Source organism: Euwallacea similis, chromosome 9 (assembly GCF_039881205.1).
Source record: "Euwallacea similis isolate ESF13 chromosome 9, ESF131.1, whole genome shotgun sequence".
NCBI lineage: Eukaryota > Metazoa > Arthropoda > Insecta > Coleoptera > Curculionidae > Euwallacea > Euwallacea similis.
The window spans coordinates 4,818,012-4,839,788 of NC_089617.1; the positions used below are offsets into that span (position 1 = coordinate 4,818,012).

General features: G+C 37.5%; 2 protein-coding genes, 1 long non-coding RNA gene and 1 other non-coding gene across 7 annotated transcripts in view; 2 read left to right on the top strand and 2 right to left on the bottom strand.

Moving 5' to 3' along the window:
- enc (encore) overlaps nucleotides 1-13,039 on the bottom strand; it is an 18,087-nt gene extending 5,048 nt beyond the window's left edge. The window contains exons 1-8 of one of the 4 annotated variants that reach the window (XM_066393344.1): nucleotides 12,904-13,039; nucleotides 4,589-4,619; nucleotides 4,436-4,538; nucleotides 3,696-3,910; nucleotides 3,325-3,644; nucleotides 3,104-3,245; nucleotides 1,867-2,067; nucleotides 1,382-1,812 (exon numbers count right to left, since the gene is read on the bottom strand). In XM_066393344.1, coding sequence (XP_066249441.1) covers nucleotides 1,382-1,812; nucleotides 1,867-2,067; nucleotides 3,104-3,245; nucleotides 3,325-3,644; nucleotides 3,696-3,910; nucleotides 4,436-4,510 — 1,384 coding nt within the window. In that variant the 5' untranslated portion in view covers nucleotides 4,511-4,538; nucleotides 4,589-4,619; nucleotides 12,904-13,039. Of the gene's footprint in view, nucleotides 1-1,381; nucleotides 1,813-1,866; nucleotides 2,068-3,103; nucleotides 3,246-3,324; nucleotides 3,645-3,695; nucleotides 3,911-4,435; nucleotides 4,643-4,670; nucleotides 4,781-12,903 lie in introns of those variants that run through there. The other 3 variants (XM_066393345.1, XM_066393342.1, XM_066393341.1) reach the window with 3 other exon arrangements.
- LOC136411212 (U12 minor spliceosomal RNA) lies at nucleotides 430-580 on the bottom strand. Its single transcript, XR_010752309.1, has one exon. It is a non-coding gene; the product is annotated as a U12 minor spliceosomal RNA (small nuclear RNA).
- Nucleotides 13,040-15,539: 2,500 nt separating the features above from the next.
- On the top strand, nucleotides 15,540-16,387 carry LOC136411018 (uncharacterized). The gene is made up of 3 exons (XM_066393423.1): nucleotides 15,540-15,611; nucleotides 15,660-15,932; nucleotides 16,016-16,387. The coding sequence occupies exons 1-3, from the start codon at nucleotides 15,540-15,542 to the stop codon at nucleotides 16,385-16,387; spliced, it is 717 nt and encodes a 238-aa protein (XP_066249520.1).
- A 1,384-nt stretch (nucleotides 16,388-17,771) lies between these two features.
- Nucleotides 17,772-21,738, top strand: LOC136410815 (uncharacterized). The gene is made up of 3 exons (XR_010752290.1): nucleotides 17,772-18,018; nucleotides 21,161-21,328; nucleotides 21,381-21,738. It is a non-coding gene; the product is annotated as an uncharacterized lncRNA (long non-coding RNA).
- The last annotated feature ends 39 nt before the right edge of the window (nucleotides 21,739-21,777 follow it).

The following is a 21,777-nucleotide window of genomic DNA, read 5'->3' on the forward strand; positions in this document are numbered from 1 at the left end:
GACATTGTCTATAAACAATGAATTATATGACACTTTTGGCAAAAGTCGCTCTGGAATGTTGATGATGCGTAAAACATATTTGTGAATTTTATCAAACATCCCTGGGCTGAGCTTAAAATAATGGTCAGCTGCAGTTTCAATACTGAACATAGAAACTACAGGTACTTTTAAAATTAAATCAAATTTAACGCTTATTAAACAAAAAATAAAAATAAACAATTAAAATTAAATTAAATTAGACTTAAAAAATTATATTTCCACTAAAAAGATTTATTCACAGTCAATACGCATATTAAATTTAATTCTTTCGATTTCAAATTTCCCTACATACATATAAAATGCATTTCGCTTCCTCCCTGATAGTCTCATAAACTGCCTCGATCTAAGAAAATTCTTGATCCAACACTCTTCATTTTTAATTACTTTACCGGGGTAGATCGCTTCACCCAGGCCACCGCAAAGAGGCGGCAGCGCTGGGGACGACCTGAGCCCCTAAAAAAATTGGAACTAGGCTACGCTAGCATGTAAGCCGAGCGTTACCACGGCTCGAATATTTTCCTTACTCATAAGTTTAAGGCACGATGAGAAGTTGCTGCGAAATCGAAACTCTAACAAGTTACATTACGTTGCCTAGACACCTATATCAACTGGCGCTATCTCTGCGCGATGGAAGGTAGATGCGCTAAAACAAAATGTCCAGCGCCATCTTCTGTTCATGTCTCCTACCAATGCGTACAATTAAAACATTACAGGGAACTTAGATACAAGTGCCACATACAATCAGAGATGGCGCTAAACGTTCGCTTTTTTCGCGACAAAGCATCTAATCGGACTTGGATGATTAATTGCAATTAATTATTGTTGCATAACCATTAATTGGATGCAGAAATGTATCGAAGGAAAAAATCGATGACCAAACAATTGTTGATAATACGACATTGCTCGATCAAGCACATCTACTTTAGACTTGTTCTTAGCACACGACGCACAAGAAGCCTGCTTATCATCAATTTTGAATAAAAACCGGGAGACGTTATTTTTTATTAAATGAATCGAAAAAAACTTGGAAATTACATCTTCGACATTTATAGAAAAGGAACAAACATTTATCAAATAAGAACAAACGAGTTTTCTGTTAAAAATACATATAATCAAGCAAGATAGCTAGTCTTTGATGATATTAGATTATAAATGTTAAAGTCAGCTTCTGTAGCAATGATAGAACATGATCTGCAGTATTTTATTAAGAATTTCGATTTAAAAAAAGGACAACGTAAGTTTTGATGATCTTGTGGAAAAATGCTTAGAAATAATATCTATAGCATTAGCCATAACTGAACTATACATGATATGGAATGATAAGTTTCAATTATTTTCTTACCTTGTTTGGTCAAAAGCCTCGGCACCGGTGCGCTATGAGTAGAAATGACACTGTCTCCTCTGGTGAGTAGAGAGACACTAGCTCCCCCATACCCTCCAAAGCTGTAACTTTTAGCCACACACGGCCTCATTGACTGCTCAGCCTCCTCCGAGTGAACTTTCAACAATCTACGCAGTTGCCTGCTCTGAAACTCTGGTGGCTGCAAGCGGTACCTCGAATAGTCACTCTCCGTGCTGGACCATTGCATATCCCAACCGAAATCCTCTGAAGAATCATGCATTTCTCCTCTGAAAATTCTTCGTCGCGCTCGCTCATACTCCTCCTCTCTCTCCTCAAAGCTCTTACTCCGTCTCCCCTCCAAACCATAACCCCTTTCCGGACTTTTGAAGCAATAGTCCTCAATACTATTAGAATCCCTTTTCAGTATCGACCTTAAAAAACTCGCCTTTAAATTCTTAGAGATTTGAGGAGGAACGTTTGAGTACCTCCTAGGAGGTTCATCGTTGAAAACCTCCTTGACATGTTCCTTGAATCGCACATCGGGTAGACGCGTGTTTTTCGTTTTGTTGACCACGATACACTTCCCTGATTGGTCAATGTTGTGGTCCATACCAAAGTACGCGGCGCAGCGGTGGACCAGCATACGATGGTAGCTTGTCATTGGGGGAAATTTGTAGTGTGTTTGGCTGAAATGATAGAATTTTCTGATGTTGAAGTTATGGGTGAAGAATCAGCAGTGACTAAAATTATGAAAATTATTTTTCCGCTAAAGAAAACAATGGTTTTGTAGAAGATTTTAATAAAATACTTGCTTTGATGATGTTGAAATTAGAAGACAACACATGGTAGCTGCAGAGATTAAGAATGTTGAACGACTATCTTGCCCATAAGAAAACGATAGTTTTATGGAAGATTTTAATGAGTAAGTTTGGTTTGATTATGTTAATATTGTAAATAAAGAATCAGCAACAGCAGAATTGAAGAACGTTGAATTATTAATTTTCCCAGAGAAAAATGATAGTTTTGTAGAAAATTTTGACGAAAAACACCCTTTCTCAATGTAAAAAAATTACTCAAAATTAGGACAGTGACCACAACATTATTGAAAGTTTAATTCTGCTGCTGATGACTCAGCTTCAAACCATAAACTGGGTCTCCCCGATGGGCAATAAAACTTGCCAGTAAATTAAGTGAAATGTAAACGAACACGCTCCAATTGATCCAATAAATAAATTATCGGCGCGGCCAAAACACGGCCCGAAACCTTTATATAAATAATGCGCGAGAATTTCGCGGTTCCCATTTATCCATCTCCAAGCAGATATTCAGCGTTAATTCGTGTTGGAAAAACCTGAAATGTTGTAATAACTTCGTGAGTCAGGGAATGGAATTCTTGACGATGTTTTAGGTTAAGATGACCGATCGACAAATGTAAAATTAATATAATAAAAAAGTATTTTTTAAATTTTAAAAACAAACGTGTAGCTCAGAAATAAGGAAAAATGGCAATCTTCATAATGTTAAAAAATGAGCAGTAAAATCGACATCTGTAACATAGACAAAATAAGAACGCACATTTTGTTTCGATGATATCAATATTGCAACCAAAAAATTCAACATCGCGATTTTGATGATATCAACAAGGGAATATTAAAACTAGCATCTGAAGGAATTGAGGAGTCGAAACGACTGATCGTTCTTGAAAATTTTAAAGATACTCACAACTTGTCGTTTATCAAGCTGACTAGCTCTTCCTCGATACGTAGCATCAATGCGCGGTCTTTCGGGTTCCGGTTGATCGTGTCGGGGATAAACTGCTCCAAATCTACCCCGGTGGTGTCGGTGTAGTATTCAGTGCTGCTGTCTGAAACGAATTTATTACTCAACATTAATAAATTGGGAGTAGAGGAGGAAAAAAAATCTAGACAGGCATGGACTAGTACCTGCAGAACTTTCAAAGCTAAGGTTGGTCTGTGATGAGTTCTGCTGCCTCAATTTTCCTCTATTTTTGTTCACATACAACAGGCTTGTATTGTTGTTGGTGTTGCTGTGGTTATTGTTGGTACCACCGCGGTCCTTCAGACATTTGATGCAGTTCTGATTCTGACACTCGCAGTACCTTTTACTGCCTTTGGAACCCACTTGACTAGAGTTGCTCGCGGTACCATTCTTGCCGTTAACGTACTTAGGACTAGGAGGTAGATCTGCTTCGGCGGGGTGCAACCTCTCACATCCACCATTGCTGTCGCACAACGATGAGCACCTGCGCAAATATTTGAAAAATTTGCAACAAACAAATGGCGCAGGCTCAAACCTGGAATTCGGGGAGGCCACCAGAGTGGCTGGAGATCCGGCCCCGCTTATTGCACTCGAGTCTTCATCAAGGGGCGAAGGACTCAGAACGACGGTGGGGGGAGAGTGGAGCTGTCCCCCGCTCGTGTGATTGTCCGCGCAGTTTGGTTCGCGGGGCGGCGACTGTTCCTCGCGCATCGCGTGGCTGCGCCCCAACACTTTCAGCTTTGAAGCCGGCTGCGGGAGCAAGAAAAATTCGATGTCTATGAACGCCCTGATACCGATTGAAATTTTTGGATGATTCTGCGCGACGTTTGAGTCATTAAAATTAGTTTTTCCGATGATTGCGACGTACAAAAATTCTATGTCTGTGAACCACATCACTCTATGAAATAAGCGCTAAATGTTTCTGAATGCTTGATCTCTTTGAGTCCCTTTATCGAAATATCAATCGATTTTCCAATAAAAAATTAGCGTCTTGGAAAGAGTTAGAATGGTTCCGACCGATCAGCGGCGTAGTTCCGATTAAATATCCGCTATTATTTATTTAACCGATTCAACATCGTAAATTCTCCTAGACCCGGCGCAGAACCGAAAAACAAAGGCCGAAGCCAAAAATAGCTGACCAGAAGCACTTTACTTTCTACATATTTCATTGGACCATCAATTAACTGGACGCCCACGTGCGATTTTTCAAAGTTTTTCCATGGTTTCTAGTTAAAAAACCAGCGTTGTTTTTTTCTCTCTAGAATAGACACCTACCCGGCCTCTTGATGGCGGAGGCTGCTCCTCCACTTCTTCTCCTCCCGCTTCCATATTAGCTCCTCTTTGTTGCATCCCGGGTTAACTGGAGGTCAGCTAACACCTGACGGGAACCAGATTATTTGTCATTCAAAAGAGATATGAAACCATTACCCATGGGATTTTTCTTAGTTCATTTGAGTGTCTGAAACAATAAAAAAAAAAGATTGAAATAGAGCCGCAGCGCGCATAAAACGATTTATTGCAGGCACGTGCCCGTGCACCAATCAAAAATGAGAAAACAAAAGAAAATGCGGAACTACACCAACAATAACGCAACGAAAATCAGGAAAAGCGAGCGAGAAACTAAATTTTCGCCTAACGGTTTCATTGAGATTCAGCGGGAGCATCGCCTGATGATAGCGCAATGTTGCCAAAACTCCTAAAAAAAAGCAAACAATGTCAAATCGGGTCGTTTTGGGTAGTTTAACAGAGCTCGGTACTTAAATGGAGACAATTCTCAACTCCGTCAAAAGTCTAAAGTGTGCAAAATTTTTATGTTTACCAGATGATAAAATTATGACCAAAACTGCTAAAACATTGTCGTGACTCCAAAAATGAGAACATATCGTGTGTGTAACCACATTGGTGCGTCGATGATTCATTTTAGTATATTCGATCTAGTCAAAATTGTTAATAGAAATAGACCCAATGTGGCAACCTCTTTTCCTTTTCACCTGGCCAAAAGCCAACGATCGGACGCTGATGACGGGTGACGTAACGCCGCCGCGACGTGTGCCTTCGAGTGAGCGTCGTCGCGAATTTTCGCGAGAACTGAAATTAATTTCACCCAGTGAGGGGGAGGCTGGAAACGGGTAATTGAGGACGATCGAGACAAATCGAGTGGTTTTCGGGGGACGGAGATGGGAAATTAGCAATTTGAATACCCTCAAAAAGGGGATGTTTGAGAGACTTCAATGAGGCTCTAAAATGTTTCAAGATACTGATTGGAAATATGAAAATTTAGAGTGTGGATTCGTTTGTAACTAAGCATGGAGAAGCGTTTGCTCAAAGGGGTTCAGGTCTGGAATGCTTACAGGTTATTCAATATAGAAACAAATAAATAAGTTGAAATTTTTAGTTTTTCATTGGTACTTCAAAGTTGTATTAATTGAGACTAAAAACTTTCAAATTCTTAAAATTTTCAAAGCTAAAAAGCTTATTCCAAACCCCTCATATTTTTTCCCTCAGCAATCTACTATTTTTGTCGTTGAATGATCCTTGTGTCACCTTGCCATAAATTTCCTCTTGGCCCTTAGGGACTTTCATGTCCAGCAAAACAATTATCATCAGACAATTTAGATTACGGGACTTTTATGACTGATGATAATTCATTCCTCCGTACAGCTAGTTTTATGTATGAAGGTTTTTTTGGTACAGTGAAATTTTGCTCGCTCACCTCAAAAAAATTAGTCAAGAGCCGGAAGATGGCAAAAAAGCACCCGGGAGAAACGTACACCACGCGCTTTCAAGGCGGTCGTGAATCGAGGGAGCTCCAATCCGGTCGAAAAGACCCACTGAACTAATTCCCGACGCCGAACTTTACGTCGCGACGCCGGCGAACTGAATCAATGCCCCTGCGACGCAGAGTGGGCCCAAATACCCATGAGAAACGAGACAAAATTCTTTAAAAATCATGCACAGATGCTCAGAAAAATATGACTAGACAAGAAATATATGTAGGGTGTCTCAGAAATGATGCTTGAAAATTTATAAAAAGTTATTAGAAAGTTTATGTGACCTAGTCGATGACTAGAACAGTGACTTCTGGATGGCTTTGGCAAGTTTTCCAGAGGGAGTTTTGGAGATCTCCAGTAGTTCCTTGAGTCCCCTGAAGGGTTTGTTTCGATTTCTTAGATTCTCGAGTACTACACTGTTGGCCTTCTGGATGACTGGATTTGGGGCCACTGGACGGCGCGTGTATGCATCCTGTAACGCCGGGGCGCATCGATTAGGAATTACCGCGAAATTTCTTTCGGATTTCCAGGAATGCGTTTTGGATTTCATGTTAAGTGTTAGGTAATTTGGCCGATAATCATGTCAACGATAATCAGCGGGGACAAGGTCGATGGATCCCTGCATGCAACTCAAGACATAATTGGGTTGGTTTTGGAATGGTGCTTGGAAGATTGGACTCTCAATAAACAGAAATGATCTGGACTTGACTTTAACTAAAACCCTGAGCTTGACTTTTACCGAAAACCTGAACTACGCTTTCCGAAGGTTGGGTCCCTCTTTGAGGTTGCAATGCGATTTCCCAGTTTCCAATAAAATGTGAGGTAAGAAAATACTGGAAAAGCCTCATTGAAGCTCAGTCCAGGTTTTAAAAAGACATTTTGGAACTGCCACATAATCGCCAACCCGTTCACCAAAAAGGGGGCAAGAATTTTGGGGCCTGGAAAACATCGTATTGCTTAGTGAAAATCAAGCTCCGGATATAGACCGAAGTGAGATCCTAAACGATTTAGATCAACTTGCTGAGTTTGAAGCATACACGTACGAATCAATATAAGAACCATTTGATGTCACCTTAGGGTGAGAATTGCGGTCCAAGAAAAGCATGTAGTATTATTTATGTATGATAAAAAATTTTGCCCATTTTCTGTGAAAATACAGTATTTTTTGCGGAACCTCGTCGCCAGACGCCACTGCTCAAGTTGCCGCGAGGAGACTAGAGATGGCGTCAACTTTGCGGCACGTGCAAATCGAGCATGCTAAATCTACCATCTTACTGTTATTACATTTAGTAGAAGGAGACGAAATGGAGCAGCGTTGAATTACTGGGCTCCATTATTGCGTTATAGCGGTAACGTCTCTTAAAGCCAGTAAGTGTACATTAATTACGAACATTTTCAAAAAACTTTTTGTTAATTAACCTTGGGATATTGCTAATTTAAGCGAATTAATTGATTATTATTTAATCATTTTGACGTCTCAATTACGCACACGAGCCTGCTTTAAGGTGCAACTACTTCATTTCTAGACATTTTCCTCTGATTTCTCCCCTCGTCCGTGACCTTTTATTGTTCCGCTAATGGAAGTTTGGCAACAAATTTCCCCAATCTTTGCACGGGTGACATGCGAAGGCCAAGGACGGAGGCGAAACCGGAAACTGGCACCGATTTGACACACCATTTATTAAAACGTCAATTACGTCATAATAATACGTATGATTTCATATTGGAGGAGTTAAAAAAGTAGACCAACATGTGCCGCGATTGTGTTGACAGAAACTTGAGGAACGAGCATGTTGAAGGGTGACGTCACTCAGATATAATTTCCGAAGGTTTCTTTCTTAAGTTTTTTAAAAAGTTATCGTGCTGCAATGACGCGAAGAGTGGTGGAATTCACAAGCGAATTTTAAATATTTATTTTTTTACATTTTGTGTCTATCGAGTACGGCGCTACTTCCGGATATTCATTTTCTATATTTTGAACGTGATAGAAGCGACGTCATTCAAATGCGAATTCTAAAGGTTAATTTTCTGTTTTGCGTGGGCAGTTTCATTTCTGACGTCAGCCAGATGCTGGTTTTGTGTTTCTAAACACGTGCGAGTGGCTCTAAACCTAAGGCTTCTCCCACGCCGGCTTAAGGTCTAAATGGAAACCACTATAAAAACCAAATAATTTCCCTCGTTAAAGGGGGATTATGAGGCAAAATGTCACCGAGTGGGCGGCTTTTTTAATGGAAATAAACGAAATAAACACCCCTTCGACTAAATCCATACACCTCGTCATAAACCTTTGCCTTTTCCGTCGAAATTTGCAGATTTACCTCCACTTGACTATTTCCGAATTATTAAATACGAGCTAATGTGTATTAGAAAACATCAGCACTGCCTCAATAAATAAAATCGGATCAATATCAAAGTTCAAGACCATATGAGTCACGCTCTGGAATGTTGAAGGCGAAATCAAAGGAGGGAAATCGTTAGTTTCGCCCTCACGACTTGCAATAACGAGTGTCGATTTGAGAACACCTTCATTACGGCCGCATGAATCACCTTTGAAACTACTTTTCCGGTAAACGAATGGATTGAATTAATTGAGGTGGCACGATGCCAATATCGTGAGCAACTCGTAAAGTAGCTCTTTCTGGTCGCATGATTTGTGTGTCAGAAACAATTAAATTGTGCAAATTGAGATTTAATTATTTTATTGTAATACCGCGTTAATACACTTTTGATATTTTTCTCTCCCCTTGCCTCAATTTGACATAAAAAAATGGCGTGTACAGATCTAAAAAAAAACATAATGTTTTAACGAAGAAGCATTTTCGAAAGTTCAAATCTTGGAATAATTTAAATATATAGAGTGACCGCAATAGTCTGTCTAGCTAATAGAACTCATTTAGAACTGCCTGTGGTTACGGTTTGTAGAGGGTTGGTCTGAATTATTTTTCGAGGTTTTGCCGTTACCTAGAGAAGTTCCATGCTAAAACAGCGGACTAGTCATAGAAGAAATTTGACGTCAGTGACATGCTAAATATTTAATTTGTAATTTAACTAATCATGATGCCAGTTGGGTGAAGAAATTTTGTTCTCAACTTTTTTAAATTTCGATCCTCGACATCTCGGCAACAACCCTTATCAACATTATACCTTAATAAACATTATATCTTATATCAACATTTTCCTTAATAATTATTTCTCCCTAGGACGAGCAATTTGTCACGCTTGACCCATGAGGAGGGGGAGGAGGGTAATTTTTTCCCAGATGGAAATGACATTCAGAGAAAACTAATCCGTAACCCCCGACATTCTCGAATAACCGAGTTTTAATGTCCTTCACCATATTGCTCCGGTCGAATCGAAGCCTTCTTGGAATCCCATTTAGCCGACGCAACATCTAAACGGTCATAAATAATATCCATTGCCCCATAAAATACTTTTAATTAATTCACATTATTATAAGCGGATGCATATATAATCCTAGTAGAATAAAGCAGGTAAGGTCTGTCCCAAATTATAAGCTCCATTATTTTTGCCACCATAAACCGTCAAGTATCATAAAGACATTAACATAGGAACCCTTTTCCTACGTTGCCGTATTTACCTAGATCAGGGCTCAATGTGATGAACGCCAATTAACGGAGTGGCTTACCCTTCTTTCTCTATCTGGTTTTTATCACTTTTTTCAACATACTGGTTAACTTGAATTAATGTAGGTTTATTTGAGTAATTTAAGCGAAAAATTAGTTAAAAAATGACAACCATCCTGGGACACACAAACTTAATGGAATGCACAGAATATTTATAATCGTTTTAACCTCACAATACGTACTGTACATGAATAAATATTCCTTGGAGGTTCCAGAGCTGAATTCCCATTATTTAAACAAAGAAAGGAATGATGAAAAGACGGGTTCAGCAATACGTGATTTTTAAGCAAATTACAAATAATTCAAAGGTCCCGTTTATATCAAATGCCTCCCAGCAGCGCCACATCAAGGCGCTTTCCTATGACCACTGGAACCCTTCGGCATAACATAAACCTAACAAAAAATTGTTAAAACTGACCTTTAACTTCCAGATGTTAGTGCTCAAATGCAGTAAAGAATCCAAGGAACGCTTTAAACACAAATTTGTCCCGTTTCCGGCACTTTTACCGCGGAAAAAGTGCATTTCTTGCGGAACTCCCGCAGAGATGCCATTATTGAAGTTATCGCGACGAGACTAGAGATGGCGGCTAGCCACGCAAAATTCATTTACAATGACAGGATGCCGTAATATCAGTTAAACGCGAGTAATTAATTTGACTAATACCAGTTTTTGGCGTTTTATTAAACTGTCAATTAAAGTGAAAAAAAGGACGTTGAAAGATTCCGAAATTCTCCTAAAAAAATTTTCTTAACAAGTTGTAAATACTCAAAATCTCAATACAAATAGGGAGGAAAAGACATTCACAACATCTCATTACGTCATTAACAATTCATTTAAAATGACAAGCGATTGTGATGCCAGTCAGATGCAAATTTTTAATTTAAATAAAACTAATTCTTAGCGTTCCATTTAAGGAGAATTTATTAATATGCTGTCATCAACTGCGAGCCAATCGCCATAGAAACGTTGAAATAGAGCCTGGGTATTGGTCAGATTCTTAGTTTCTATGGAAACTAGTTTGATATTTAAGTTAATGGCATATTAATAATTCGGCTCTTAGTTCAAGTGCTAAACGGTCATAAACCACTCTGTACATTATAAAACCAAACAGGCCCCAATCTCAGTTAGCTACACTTCGAAGGGCGACACGCGAAGGTCGCCGCTGACGTCAACGTGGGGCCCTAATGAGGCGAAAAACGCGATTCCTACTGACTTTGAACTATAAATTCGTGTTTGAGATGATTAAACCGGGTGTATCGGGCGAAAATAATCGGCCTTGTTTTTTCATCGCGATGAAGCGGTAAAAAGGGGTATTCCGTCCCTTTGTAAATTGCCACACAAATAGGGCTATTTCAGGGCTGTCTAGATCCGTGACGAAGGGCGATTTATCTTCACGTGCCATCACGATAACCGCGCCCGATTTATATTAAAGGGATTTTTCGCGTGTTAACGAAGTGATATAGAACCATCAAACCCCGCGAGAACAATGAAAATATTCCTGGAAGAACTGGGATATGACATGATCGCAATGCATATTTGAACTCCTCTCGGAAAGGTAGCTCTTTCGGGGAAATGACTCTACTTCTAGAGGCCTGGAAACAGCTGGAATTTCCAATTAAAACATTCACGAGAGTAGGAAACATTGCTGAATTATGACGCCCCTGCAGGCATCTGTTTGGGCCCGATTATTGTTTCTTTTCCAGGAACCTGAAAATGGGGGAGAGTTTCTGGAATGCCGCTGCTGACCCAGATCCGTTTACACGATCCAAAGCAAAGTGCAGAGTATTGTTTTACTATATTAAAGAAAAATTTTCTCCCAATTCTCGATTTTTGACTCTCTCTTTTCCTTTGTAATAGGGCCAAGGGTCAACCACCTCTCTCTACGGGTCTCTAACCGAATGACCTAGATAATGGACCCGGACCTGGGGGATGAGATCGGAACTGAAACGCTACATGTGCAGAGAGACACCGGGGCGCTGCTGCATTACCGCCGTTGCCAAGCAGTTTTCGGGGCCACTGAAACTGGGTCGAGGTGAATTGATTTCTTGTCTCATCTTGCACAGCATTTAATATTGCACGCCTGTTTACATCACTTCGGAGAGGAGATTCCCCTTTTCAACGCTCAAGTGGATTTTTTCGGAGGAGTTTTTATTGCTGTTTGAGACAGGAGATAATTATAGCTCAATTCCAGGTGACAAAAGCATCTACTCAAGACTGTATTCAAAATTTCTGTAGATAGTTATTTTTTGCTGGCACAAACCATAAACAAATAGAAACCATGAGGCACCAATTTTCTATTCATTTATAAAATTATTTACTCACTGCGCATCTATATTTTTCCAAGGTTTCTTTATTTTCTTTATTTATTAAATGATGTCTTCATGAGTTTATTCAAAAATTTAAAAGAAGGTACTTGCAGGGATGGAAAAGACAGAAACCTAATTTTTTATATTTTTGCTTTCTCTTTCTTATAAAATTGTCTTCCCAAGTTTCTCTATGTCATCTAGTAGCTCCAAGATTCTGTTTCAAATTATCTTATCAACAGGTTTTTCCAAAATTTGAAGAAAGTATTTACAGGTGGATGAAAGATGGACAAACTAAATTTTTTCTATTTTTTGCTTTTATTTTGTTTGTAAAATCATTTTTGCCCAATGTGTACAATTTATCTCAAATTTCTTTACTTAATCATATACCCTAAGATTTCTGCTTTAAATTATCTCTTTAGTTATCCATTTGAAAACACAAAGCAAGGAACTAACAGGAGACAGAAGAGAGAAATATTTTATTCTACGTAAGTTTGCCGTTGAGCAGTAAACTGCTAATGAAATTTTATATACCAAAATATTTTGGAAATGCTTAAAAATATCTTACATAATACATTCCTTAGAACTACCTTTAATGTTTCGCGCGTGTATTCCCAATTACATCAGTGATTTGCCCCTCATTCCTTGTATTCTTTGTGTAAGTTGCCAGTAACCAATAACATTATCAAATAGGCTTGTAACCAAACTTTAAGGTTCAGAACCTCAGCTCAAATCTAACGTTATTTAATAATACACTAAATACATATGACACAAACTAATACAGTTTTATCTAAAACTTTAACAGGAACCAAACCATCAACTCTAACTCGCTGTAAAACCCTGCCTTAATTCATAAAATAACAAAAACAAAGCTATAAAGTCCTGGCCAAACCAAGAACATAAATACATGTACAATAATACTTCTTGAGGCCACTGTAAGACCTTTCGAAGATCACCTCATAACCACTCAAACAAATCTCGAAAATATTTCTTAAACCTGCAATTTAAAAGTGAAATGACTTACCCAAAGTACCGCAGCAGCAGGTGCGAGGCCTAAACACTGGGATTTGTTTATGTAACAGGAATTTGGCTTGCAGGCAGGAAAAATCAATCCGGACCGAACCCCCTTGCAGCGGGACAATGCGTGGTTTTTAGGGGCACGCGGACAGGTTTCGGATCTCTTTAAAACGGAGCGAACACTGTAGAGATGTGCGAAGGTACGACAGGGTCCATAATTAACGGAAAGAACGAAACTTTTGAGTTTTTCCGGAAAGAAATTGGGTTTATAGCAAAAATATCCGGCAGATAACAAGGAACTGCCAGAAATGTCGGAAACTGTTTGAGAAGTGACGGGAGTGACAAAATGTGAGAGAATAGCAATGTTGCCAAGATTATTGATGCAAGTATGGATTAATGACGAGAAAGTAGATAAAGAAGAGAATTACTTAGATTTTTGCTGTTTTCTCACAGTTTATCAATAATCAGTTGTTATTTTTAGGGTGACGGTGAAGGAAAGTCTGTGTACTGGGGGAAATAGAAAACTAATAAATAAATCTCAAAAAGTAATGATAACAAAAATGCATAAAAATTGTTTAATTCAAATTTCCAACAATCTTAATATTTCAGCACTTCTCATTAGTATTAAAACCTTATAAAGCCCTTTTTAGGACTAGGAAGACAATGTAGATAATGCCTACAAGAGATGTTATTATTATAATTAATTAAATTATTGCTTTAAAGGAGACATCTTCTGCTCTATAAGAGTGACTGAAATTTACAAAATTTTCTTTAATAAACCTTCGATTCATTTATAAAATAAATCGATAAAATTAGTGCTTATCGAAGATTAACCATTAAACATTAGATGGCAGCACATGTTAAATCAATACCTCATACAGTGAGCTATTTAGGAAAGGCGCCAACTAATATCGAATAATTCTGTAGACAAATCATATCATGTAAAAAATGTAGAGAAAATTATATTTACATACAATAATTAATAGTATAATGGTTTTCCCGAATTGTGGGCGTTCTAATCTTCATTAATTTACGACACAACGCTATAAAATAGAGTAGAAAATGGCTTATTATATCTAAATAACACGATGATTGTCAATTAACGGTAAAGTGATTAAATTAGCTCTTTTGGGAAAATAAATATTTGAGTTGTACGCCGCGTCATAAAAACAGCTATCAACTTAAAATAATCCTTCTAATCTTCCATGGATTAAGGGCTACAAGGCTAACGTATTTGTGCCCTGAATTCTACAAAAAAAGGCGACTTTTTCGGATTTGAAGCTGCGAAGATTTCTTGCGAATTGGAGTTTATATAGGATGATAATTTAAAGCTTGGTGAGGAGGCGTGATATGCGAAGTCTTAACAATTTTTTCGCATTTTCATAAACTGAATCATCTGTTTTAATTATCCGGCTCTTTGTATTTAAACAGGCCTGGAAATAAATCTCTAAACGACGTCAGTCGGATGCTAATTCTTTTGGGTAATTTTCCTCTCGGTTTACCGCTGAATTAACGAAGAAAAATCGGTGAGAGTGATGCAGAAAAAGTGCATTATATGCCTCGGCCTCCTCGACTCCTCAGGCAGGTTAAAGAACTCCTCTTTCCCTCTCGTAATTGAGGCTAAAATGAGGGTGAAGAGAGTTCAGGTTGAGAAAATGAAAAATTTCCTTAAAAATCCTAATGGTACATCAGCGGGTTAAACTGAAAAATGAAAAATATCAGTGGCCTAGATATTTTTTGGCAGCTTAAAAAAATTTAATGAATTATTTATATTATTATTTTTATTAAATGACTAAAATCACTGTAGGAAATATCATCAGTACGTCACTGGTTTACACTGAATAAGTTGAAATTTTGGATTTTCATAAAACACACTCAGTGCTATAAGACATGACATAGACTCGTTTTGGGATTGACAAAACACCAAGTACAAAAAATTTTTAGTTTTAGAAAATAAGGAATAGTTCCTTTAGAAAATCCATTGAAATGTCATTGGATTGAACCAAAAAAGCTGAAAATTGAGATTTTCTAAGAGGACTAACAGTTTCTAAGTTTAATATATGTCAAAATCAGAGGCGTAGAAATCCCTTTGGAAGTTGCACTGATTTCCCATTAGATTGAGCTGCAATCAAAGTTTTTCTTTGAGTTTTAAAAGTCGTATGAAACATGTCAACTTAGAGGCGTATTTAACACTTATTGAAAATTAAGTTGAAAAATTGTGAACATTTTGAAATTCATAAAATGAACAGAAAGCACTTTGGGAATCCCACTGGTGCGTTGCTGGTTTCAATAGAAGCGAATTACAATTTACGATTTTGGATTCTTTTAGCTTTGAAACTTGTCAAAATGAGGGACGTAGACATATATTTTGTGGAACTTATTTCTGGATTATAAATTTTAGAGGATTTATGAAATTTATGTTAAAAAGTTTATAGAAAGGTGATAAAATATTCCTAAAACAAAATTCAACATTTCGGCCTTACGGTTGCCCCCTCAACACAGTTTTCAGCTTCCCTGACTGCTCACTAATAACTATTATTATGTCCCCTCGTGCTTCCCCCCATTTCCGCCCCCAACTGGCTCAATCGATATCCCAACCCTCGCTTGGCAACCGCCATTGTTTACACACATCACATAACCAACATGATTTCAACTAGAGAGAACCTGCTGCTACGTCCTTGGGAACTGCGCAGGTACCAGAACCACAGGAAAAAGGTAAATTAAACCCACCCCCTTTTGCACCCCTCTAACAGAGTTAATTAGATCCAGACAGCGACCCCCGCAATAGATACCAAAGCTCCGGCACTGCGCCCTCACGTCGCTGTCAAATTGAAGAAGCTGCAAAAGGAGAGTGAGAGGGCTCAGAGGATAGAAAGCGAGAACCTCATTTTACTGCAGAGGTTGAAGCATATTATGGGCACCCATTGGGTGGACAATTACCTCCCACCGCAGCCCAATTTTCTGAGCAGAGTTGCCATGTTTCGACCTACGGACTCGGGAGTTGGATTAGAGGAAGGGGCGGTTCCACAGGAGGAGGTCCTGCCGAAACCTCCTCCTTCGGGAGAAGGGGAGGTAGGTGTGTGATTATCTGAGGTAAATTTGCATGAGGAGAGTTTCAGGAGGAAGGGAGGAGACATGGGAGGAGAATTAGGAAGTTGAAGTGTCTGGCCTGCACTCCTTTAAAGGTTTGTCCAGTAGACGAGGGTAAGGTGCCTTGGGAGCCTCAAAGGAGCCCTGTGGGGAGGAGAAGTAAGTCAGTGCCACCCCCCAAACCTACCTCTTTATCGAGAAAGAGGAGCTCTTCTCCTGCACGTGCCAAAACTGCTCAACCCAAATCTTTGCCCAGCTCTACCATCAATCTCTACAGAGGTTCTCTAAAGCTGTCAGTGCTCTTCCCACTGGACACCATAGTGGACTTTGACAAGAGGCGAATAAAAGAACATCGGTTGTGCAACTGCCTCCTCAAAAACTCACCCGAACCTGCGACGTAGCTACGTAATAGAAATCTCTAAGCGAATCTTCGAAGAAGCTGCGGCCAGGTCATCTGATTTCACCTTTTGACTAATATTTTAAGCATTTTTATTGTATTATCGAAAACACCTTTTTTAAATAAATAGTGGCGGATCATTTACGGTTTATTTTCAGTGGGCGCACATCTGCTTGCAGTCAATTTGTATGGGTTTAACGAGGATTGCTAATGGTTAAATTTAACCTATAATCTCTGTTGATGGTGATTTCTGGCACTGTACTGAGCTGGCAAGGTGGTGAGTCATCGAGGGGTAAATAGTGTGTCAAAAACGGGGGCACAGAAGAAGAGACATGCAAAAAGAATATATTCTATTGTATTAAAGACATCAGCCCAATTTTTTCCCAAAAAGTACCGGCGCCACTGATTATAGCATTTATTTTCTAATATTTTTTTGATACAATCCAGTCACAAACTTGTGAAGTAAAAAAAATCAGATTTTTTATTTTCTTCATTTTAAATACTTTTATCCAACCTGCCATAAAAGTACCTACGCCTCTGGCTTTTCAACTTTACAAAGCACCTACAGTACTGTTTTTGGAGTCTACTTAAAGTACGAAATGTAATTTAGAAAAATTTTCAATTTTCGCTATTTTTAGTTAAATCCAGTGACGCACTAGTGGATTAAAAAAAAAACGTTTATTTCATGTTTTGAATTTCGAACTTATTACAATTTCTTCCAACTCTGAAAAACGTCTACAACTCTGATTCTGATAGATATTCAATATTTTCGGAATATCAAGTTTTTCACACGTTACCAGCTTAAAAAAAAATCCACATCACTATCCTTTGATCTACAGTTTTTTTTCTGTTGAATGCAGTGACGTAGCGACCAATTGGATTTTAATAGGGATTTTACCTAATGCTATGAATCAGAAATTTTATGCATTTTTTTTAACTTAAAAAAAAAGTCTTCGCCGATGACTTTACTGGCACTTTGAAAACTTAAATTTTCAACCAATTTCCGTCTACACCAATATTGGACAAATTTTCTTTAGCTAATTCCGATTAGAATTTAATAATATTTCAAAAATAAGCTGCACTACCGGTTTCACACCCAACAATTCACGTTTGATAAGCACGAGAAAGTAGTCCAAAAAAATGTACAAAAGTTGTCACATTAATTTGTTAATTTTTCGCAGAGCAAATAAACGATAACAAATTAAAAACAGAGCAAAATAAATAAAAATCATCGTCAATTAAATGAATAATCAGGGGTGTACATTTTCAAATTTCCCTTTTAAAAGTGCAGCAAAATCAATCGCTTAAAAAAACGGATTTTTTTCTCACATTTAAGTATATTAACTTGACTTCACAAATGCTTCCGATACTATTATAAATAACCCCCCCAAAATGCGTGCTTTTACGTTTTAAAACCAGCGTCGGTGTTTGCGATAGACGCCGCCGCGACGCTTATAAAACGCGGCTTTGCATGGTGTCGGTTTCTATTCAAATCTCACCTGTTGGCACCTTCACCATCCAGACCTACGTCCCTTTGACTACCAAAAAGTGCCCTTTTTCATTATTATTGTTATTAGTTCGATTTGAGTTTAATTTTGGTGCTCAGTGAGGTGCAATTGGAAGCGGGAAAAACAGGTAAGAAAGTTGATATTGAATTGCGGAAAATTAGTGTTCAAAAGGAGGCGATTTTTATTGTGGTTAATAATAAGGAAAAAAAATGGGTTATATGGTAGTAATCTCGGAGATTGTTTGCTGAATTTATGGAGGAAGAACCATGTAATATTTCCTAATTTCCATAGGTAACTTAGAAGGGGAAATTTTGGATCAAAAAGAGGGATATGGGGATTGTTTTTAAGGGAAAATTGTTGAAATTGAGATAAAAGAATAGCATAATTTGAAAGCAAGCCAATTTGCGGTTTCTCTTGCATTTACACATCATAACACGTCTAAATAGGACTTGCATTCCTTTATTTACATGTGTATTTATATTCTGTTTTATGATTGTTTTTTTCTATATTTTAGTCTCTGTTTTTGAGCTCAAAGTAATTGTTTGATATTTCCGGAATTGGCCTCACGCATTATTTATTTATTTATTGATTAGAGACATAATATCTTTTATGCGCATAATTAAATTTAGCTAAATACAGGTATTACGATAACATCCTGTAGCGATAACGTCAGTTTCTGTTCTGGAAAAATCCTGTATCTTATTATATACGTCCGATAAAACTAGATTGATAAACAAATAAATTAATAATTAGTGATAATTAAAAATTGATTATCTCGAAAACTGATAGAATAGGGTGCAGGAATGTGTTGGGAAGTGAGGAAATTGAATTAGCTTGGAAATTGAAATAATATACAGTGTGACTTATGAAAAAATATGGAGTTGACTCTAATAACTAGGACTTTCAGAAATTGCAATGATATATAAAATATTATACGTCAAAAAAACCTAATTTTAACATCCCAAACCCAAGGATAATAGTGTTTGAAAATGCGAACTTCTGAGGACTCAGTTTAGTGGAAAATTCCAAGAGATAGTTATAGGAAAGTCTACTAGGGAATGTTCGTGATGAGTAGTAGATTCAATATATTCAGTAATGTACAGGGTGGAGAATGGAAAAAATTCGAGATTCGTGGTGTTAAAGAGAAACACGTCAAAAACTTCTATTAAAAAGTCTTGAAAACGTGCCTTTATAAATGTGCAAATTATAATATTAGAAAATTAAAAGAGACAGGTACAGGAATACGTGTGAATAAACGAACCACAATAAATATTAGATTCGGAAATAGCATAATATACAGGATGTTTTATTTAAAAAAGTAGAATTTTACCGCCTTAAACAAGGTAAGAATAAATAATCCAACATGTTGAAAACGTTGCCTCATTTGATCTTAAATTGTTCAAAAACCGATTCAGATAAGCTGAGAAAATGTATTAGAAAAATATTTCCTATAATTGGTAGATTCAAAATATTCTACAATGTACAGGGAATCCCATGGAGAAAGTCGAGTTTTGGTAACCTAAACCAAAAAAAAAGGCTGAAACTCCATTTAAAAAGCGTTGTCAATATTCGGCATCAAAAATTGAAAGAAACATATTTAGGAATATATGTAGAGAAATCATCCTTAAGAATTAGTAGAATTAGGAAACAATAATATACTGGGTGTTCTACAGAGTGATTCATTATTAACAGGATAACCGAAAACTAGAGATACTACACGTCAAATGGTAATGATTGGAGGAAATATGCCATATGTGTAGGTTCATAGTTTCGAATATATACAGGGTGTTAAAAGTTAAAATTTTAATTTATTTTTTTACCATTATTCTAAAAATATCTGGGTTAGACTCTTAAAAATTTGTAAAGTTATGTTTTTTTAGGTGCCGAATAAGGTAGATCCTGCCATTGGAAGTCAAAATGCACTCGGTTTATTTTTCTTTTAATTTCTTGTATCAAATTTAAACATAGTATTCGTTAAATAGATTTTTCTCAAAAACGGATGGAGATATCGAAATGAAGTAAGAATACCTAATTAATGAAAAATTGCTCTTTTAAATTTTGAAAGAAATGTCATGTTAGACGTACAGGATTAAAAGTTATTATCTGTGAATTCTGTAAAATTGACCGTAAGTGGTGTCTTCTATTAGCAACGGGGAAATTGCAAAACGTATCTTATTTATCACCTAAAAAAATATTTTTACAAATTTTCAAGTGTCTAACCTAGATATCTCCAAAATAATGGCATAAAAATTAATTAAAATTTTAACTTTCAACACCCTGTATATATCCCAAACTATCAACTATCGGATAAGGCATATTTTCTCCAATCGTCACCATTTGACGTGTAGTATTTCCTGCGTTTAACTGTTAATGAATGACACTGTATATGAAAAAGGAGGAGCTTCAGGGCTATAAAGAAAAGAGAAACAATTTTCTCATGAAAATGAATTTGAGCTATCAAAAACAATAATCTGGTGATTGAATCGTCAAATTACCAGTAGAGAGCAACATATACGAGGTGAGGAGGAAAAAGTAGGCGATTTTTAAGCTTTTGTCAAAAGCATAAGACGTCAACGTCAAAGAATTGTGCAAACGGCGAGTGGGTATCGTCATTTTCGAAGAAGAAGAAGTATTTCATGACACCATCTTTGACAGCATTTCATCAAATCTTTGCCTACGTCACTCAGTATGCCAGCACAAAACAAAATATTTTAAAACTCCTTAACATAAAGGTTGTTTCTCGACAAAGACCCCATTAAACCCCACATTTAACGTGAAAGCAAAATAATGTCATTAATTGTGTATCCAAAACATTAAAATCGAAAATATATGAAACCCCAATTGTGTATAAATCTAAAATCAAACATAATGCCCCTCTAAAAGGAACGCGAAATGGACTTGTGTGATGAGGTTTATTCCGTAAATCGCATTGACAGCCTGCAGGGCAACGTACGACGACCAAATCTATTTATACCATTTCAACCTACGATTAATTATTAAATGCGAGATGCGACAAACAAACACGAGAGCGATATTATGAGGTGCAAAATTTGATAAATCGCGTCGTTAGAAGTCAGAGAAAGCGTGGAAATGGTTTGGCGACAACCGACCCTCGATAATCGCATACACGATGTTGTCAACTACTCTCGATTTCGATTAATTAACACACATGACATTGAAAGTTGTCATCTAAAATAGGGGTTTTCATTTGTGTAGCGCCTCTACTATCACTACTTCCAGAGTGAGCGATTTTAAGTTATTATTTTCAGATATCTCCCAGGGATGTCAAATCTAAAACTAATAATCCTAGCCGCCCTATTAGCCGTCTGTTTGTGTGATACAGTGAAAGAGAACTGCGTCAGACCGTATCGCTTTACGAGCTCAGAGGACGTCACCAAGTTCGTCAAATGCCTCAAAACCGTTACCGGATCCATACCGTAAGTTGTAATCCACCGTACCCTCACAATTGCTTGACCGCTCTAATTACAGCTATGGGAAACGGTCAATTCCAGAGAACCCCAAGAGCATTTTCCTCCAGAAGCTCCAGCCAATGCTTGTGAGCAACAACGATCCGGAAATTTTAGAAGAAATGCTGTTTCGGGTCTTGAGGGCCGAGAGGGAGGTGAAGGGGGTATAAAAAGTAACAACAAATTGGATTATTGAGTGCTCAAATTAACGTCATTTTTGAGACTTGAGGACAAACGAGGCTGGACTTTGTTCTCAAGTCTCCAACGGTCAGCAATAACGTTCCAATTCAACCAACGCCCTCTGTATCTCTCTCCATTTCTGCGATGTATAAACCTATGCGTGTTTAGAAAGTAAATAAAACCGAGTAATATTTGCATTTGACCGGAATTTTATTTGGTGACGTCATTTAGTTGTTCTC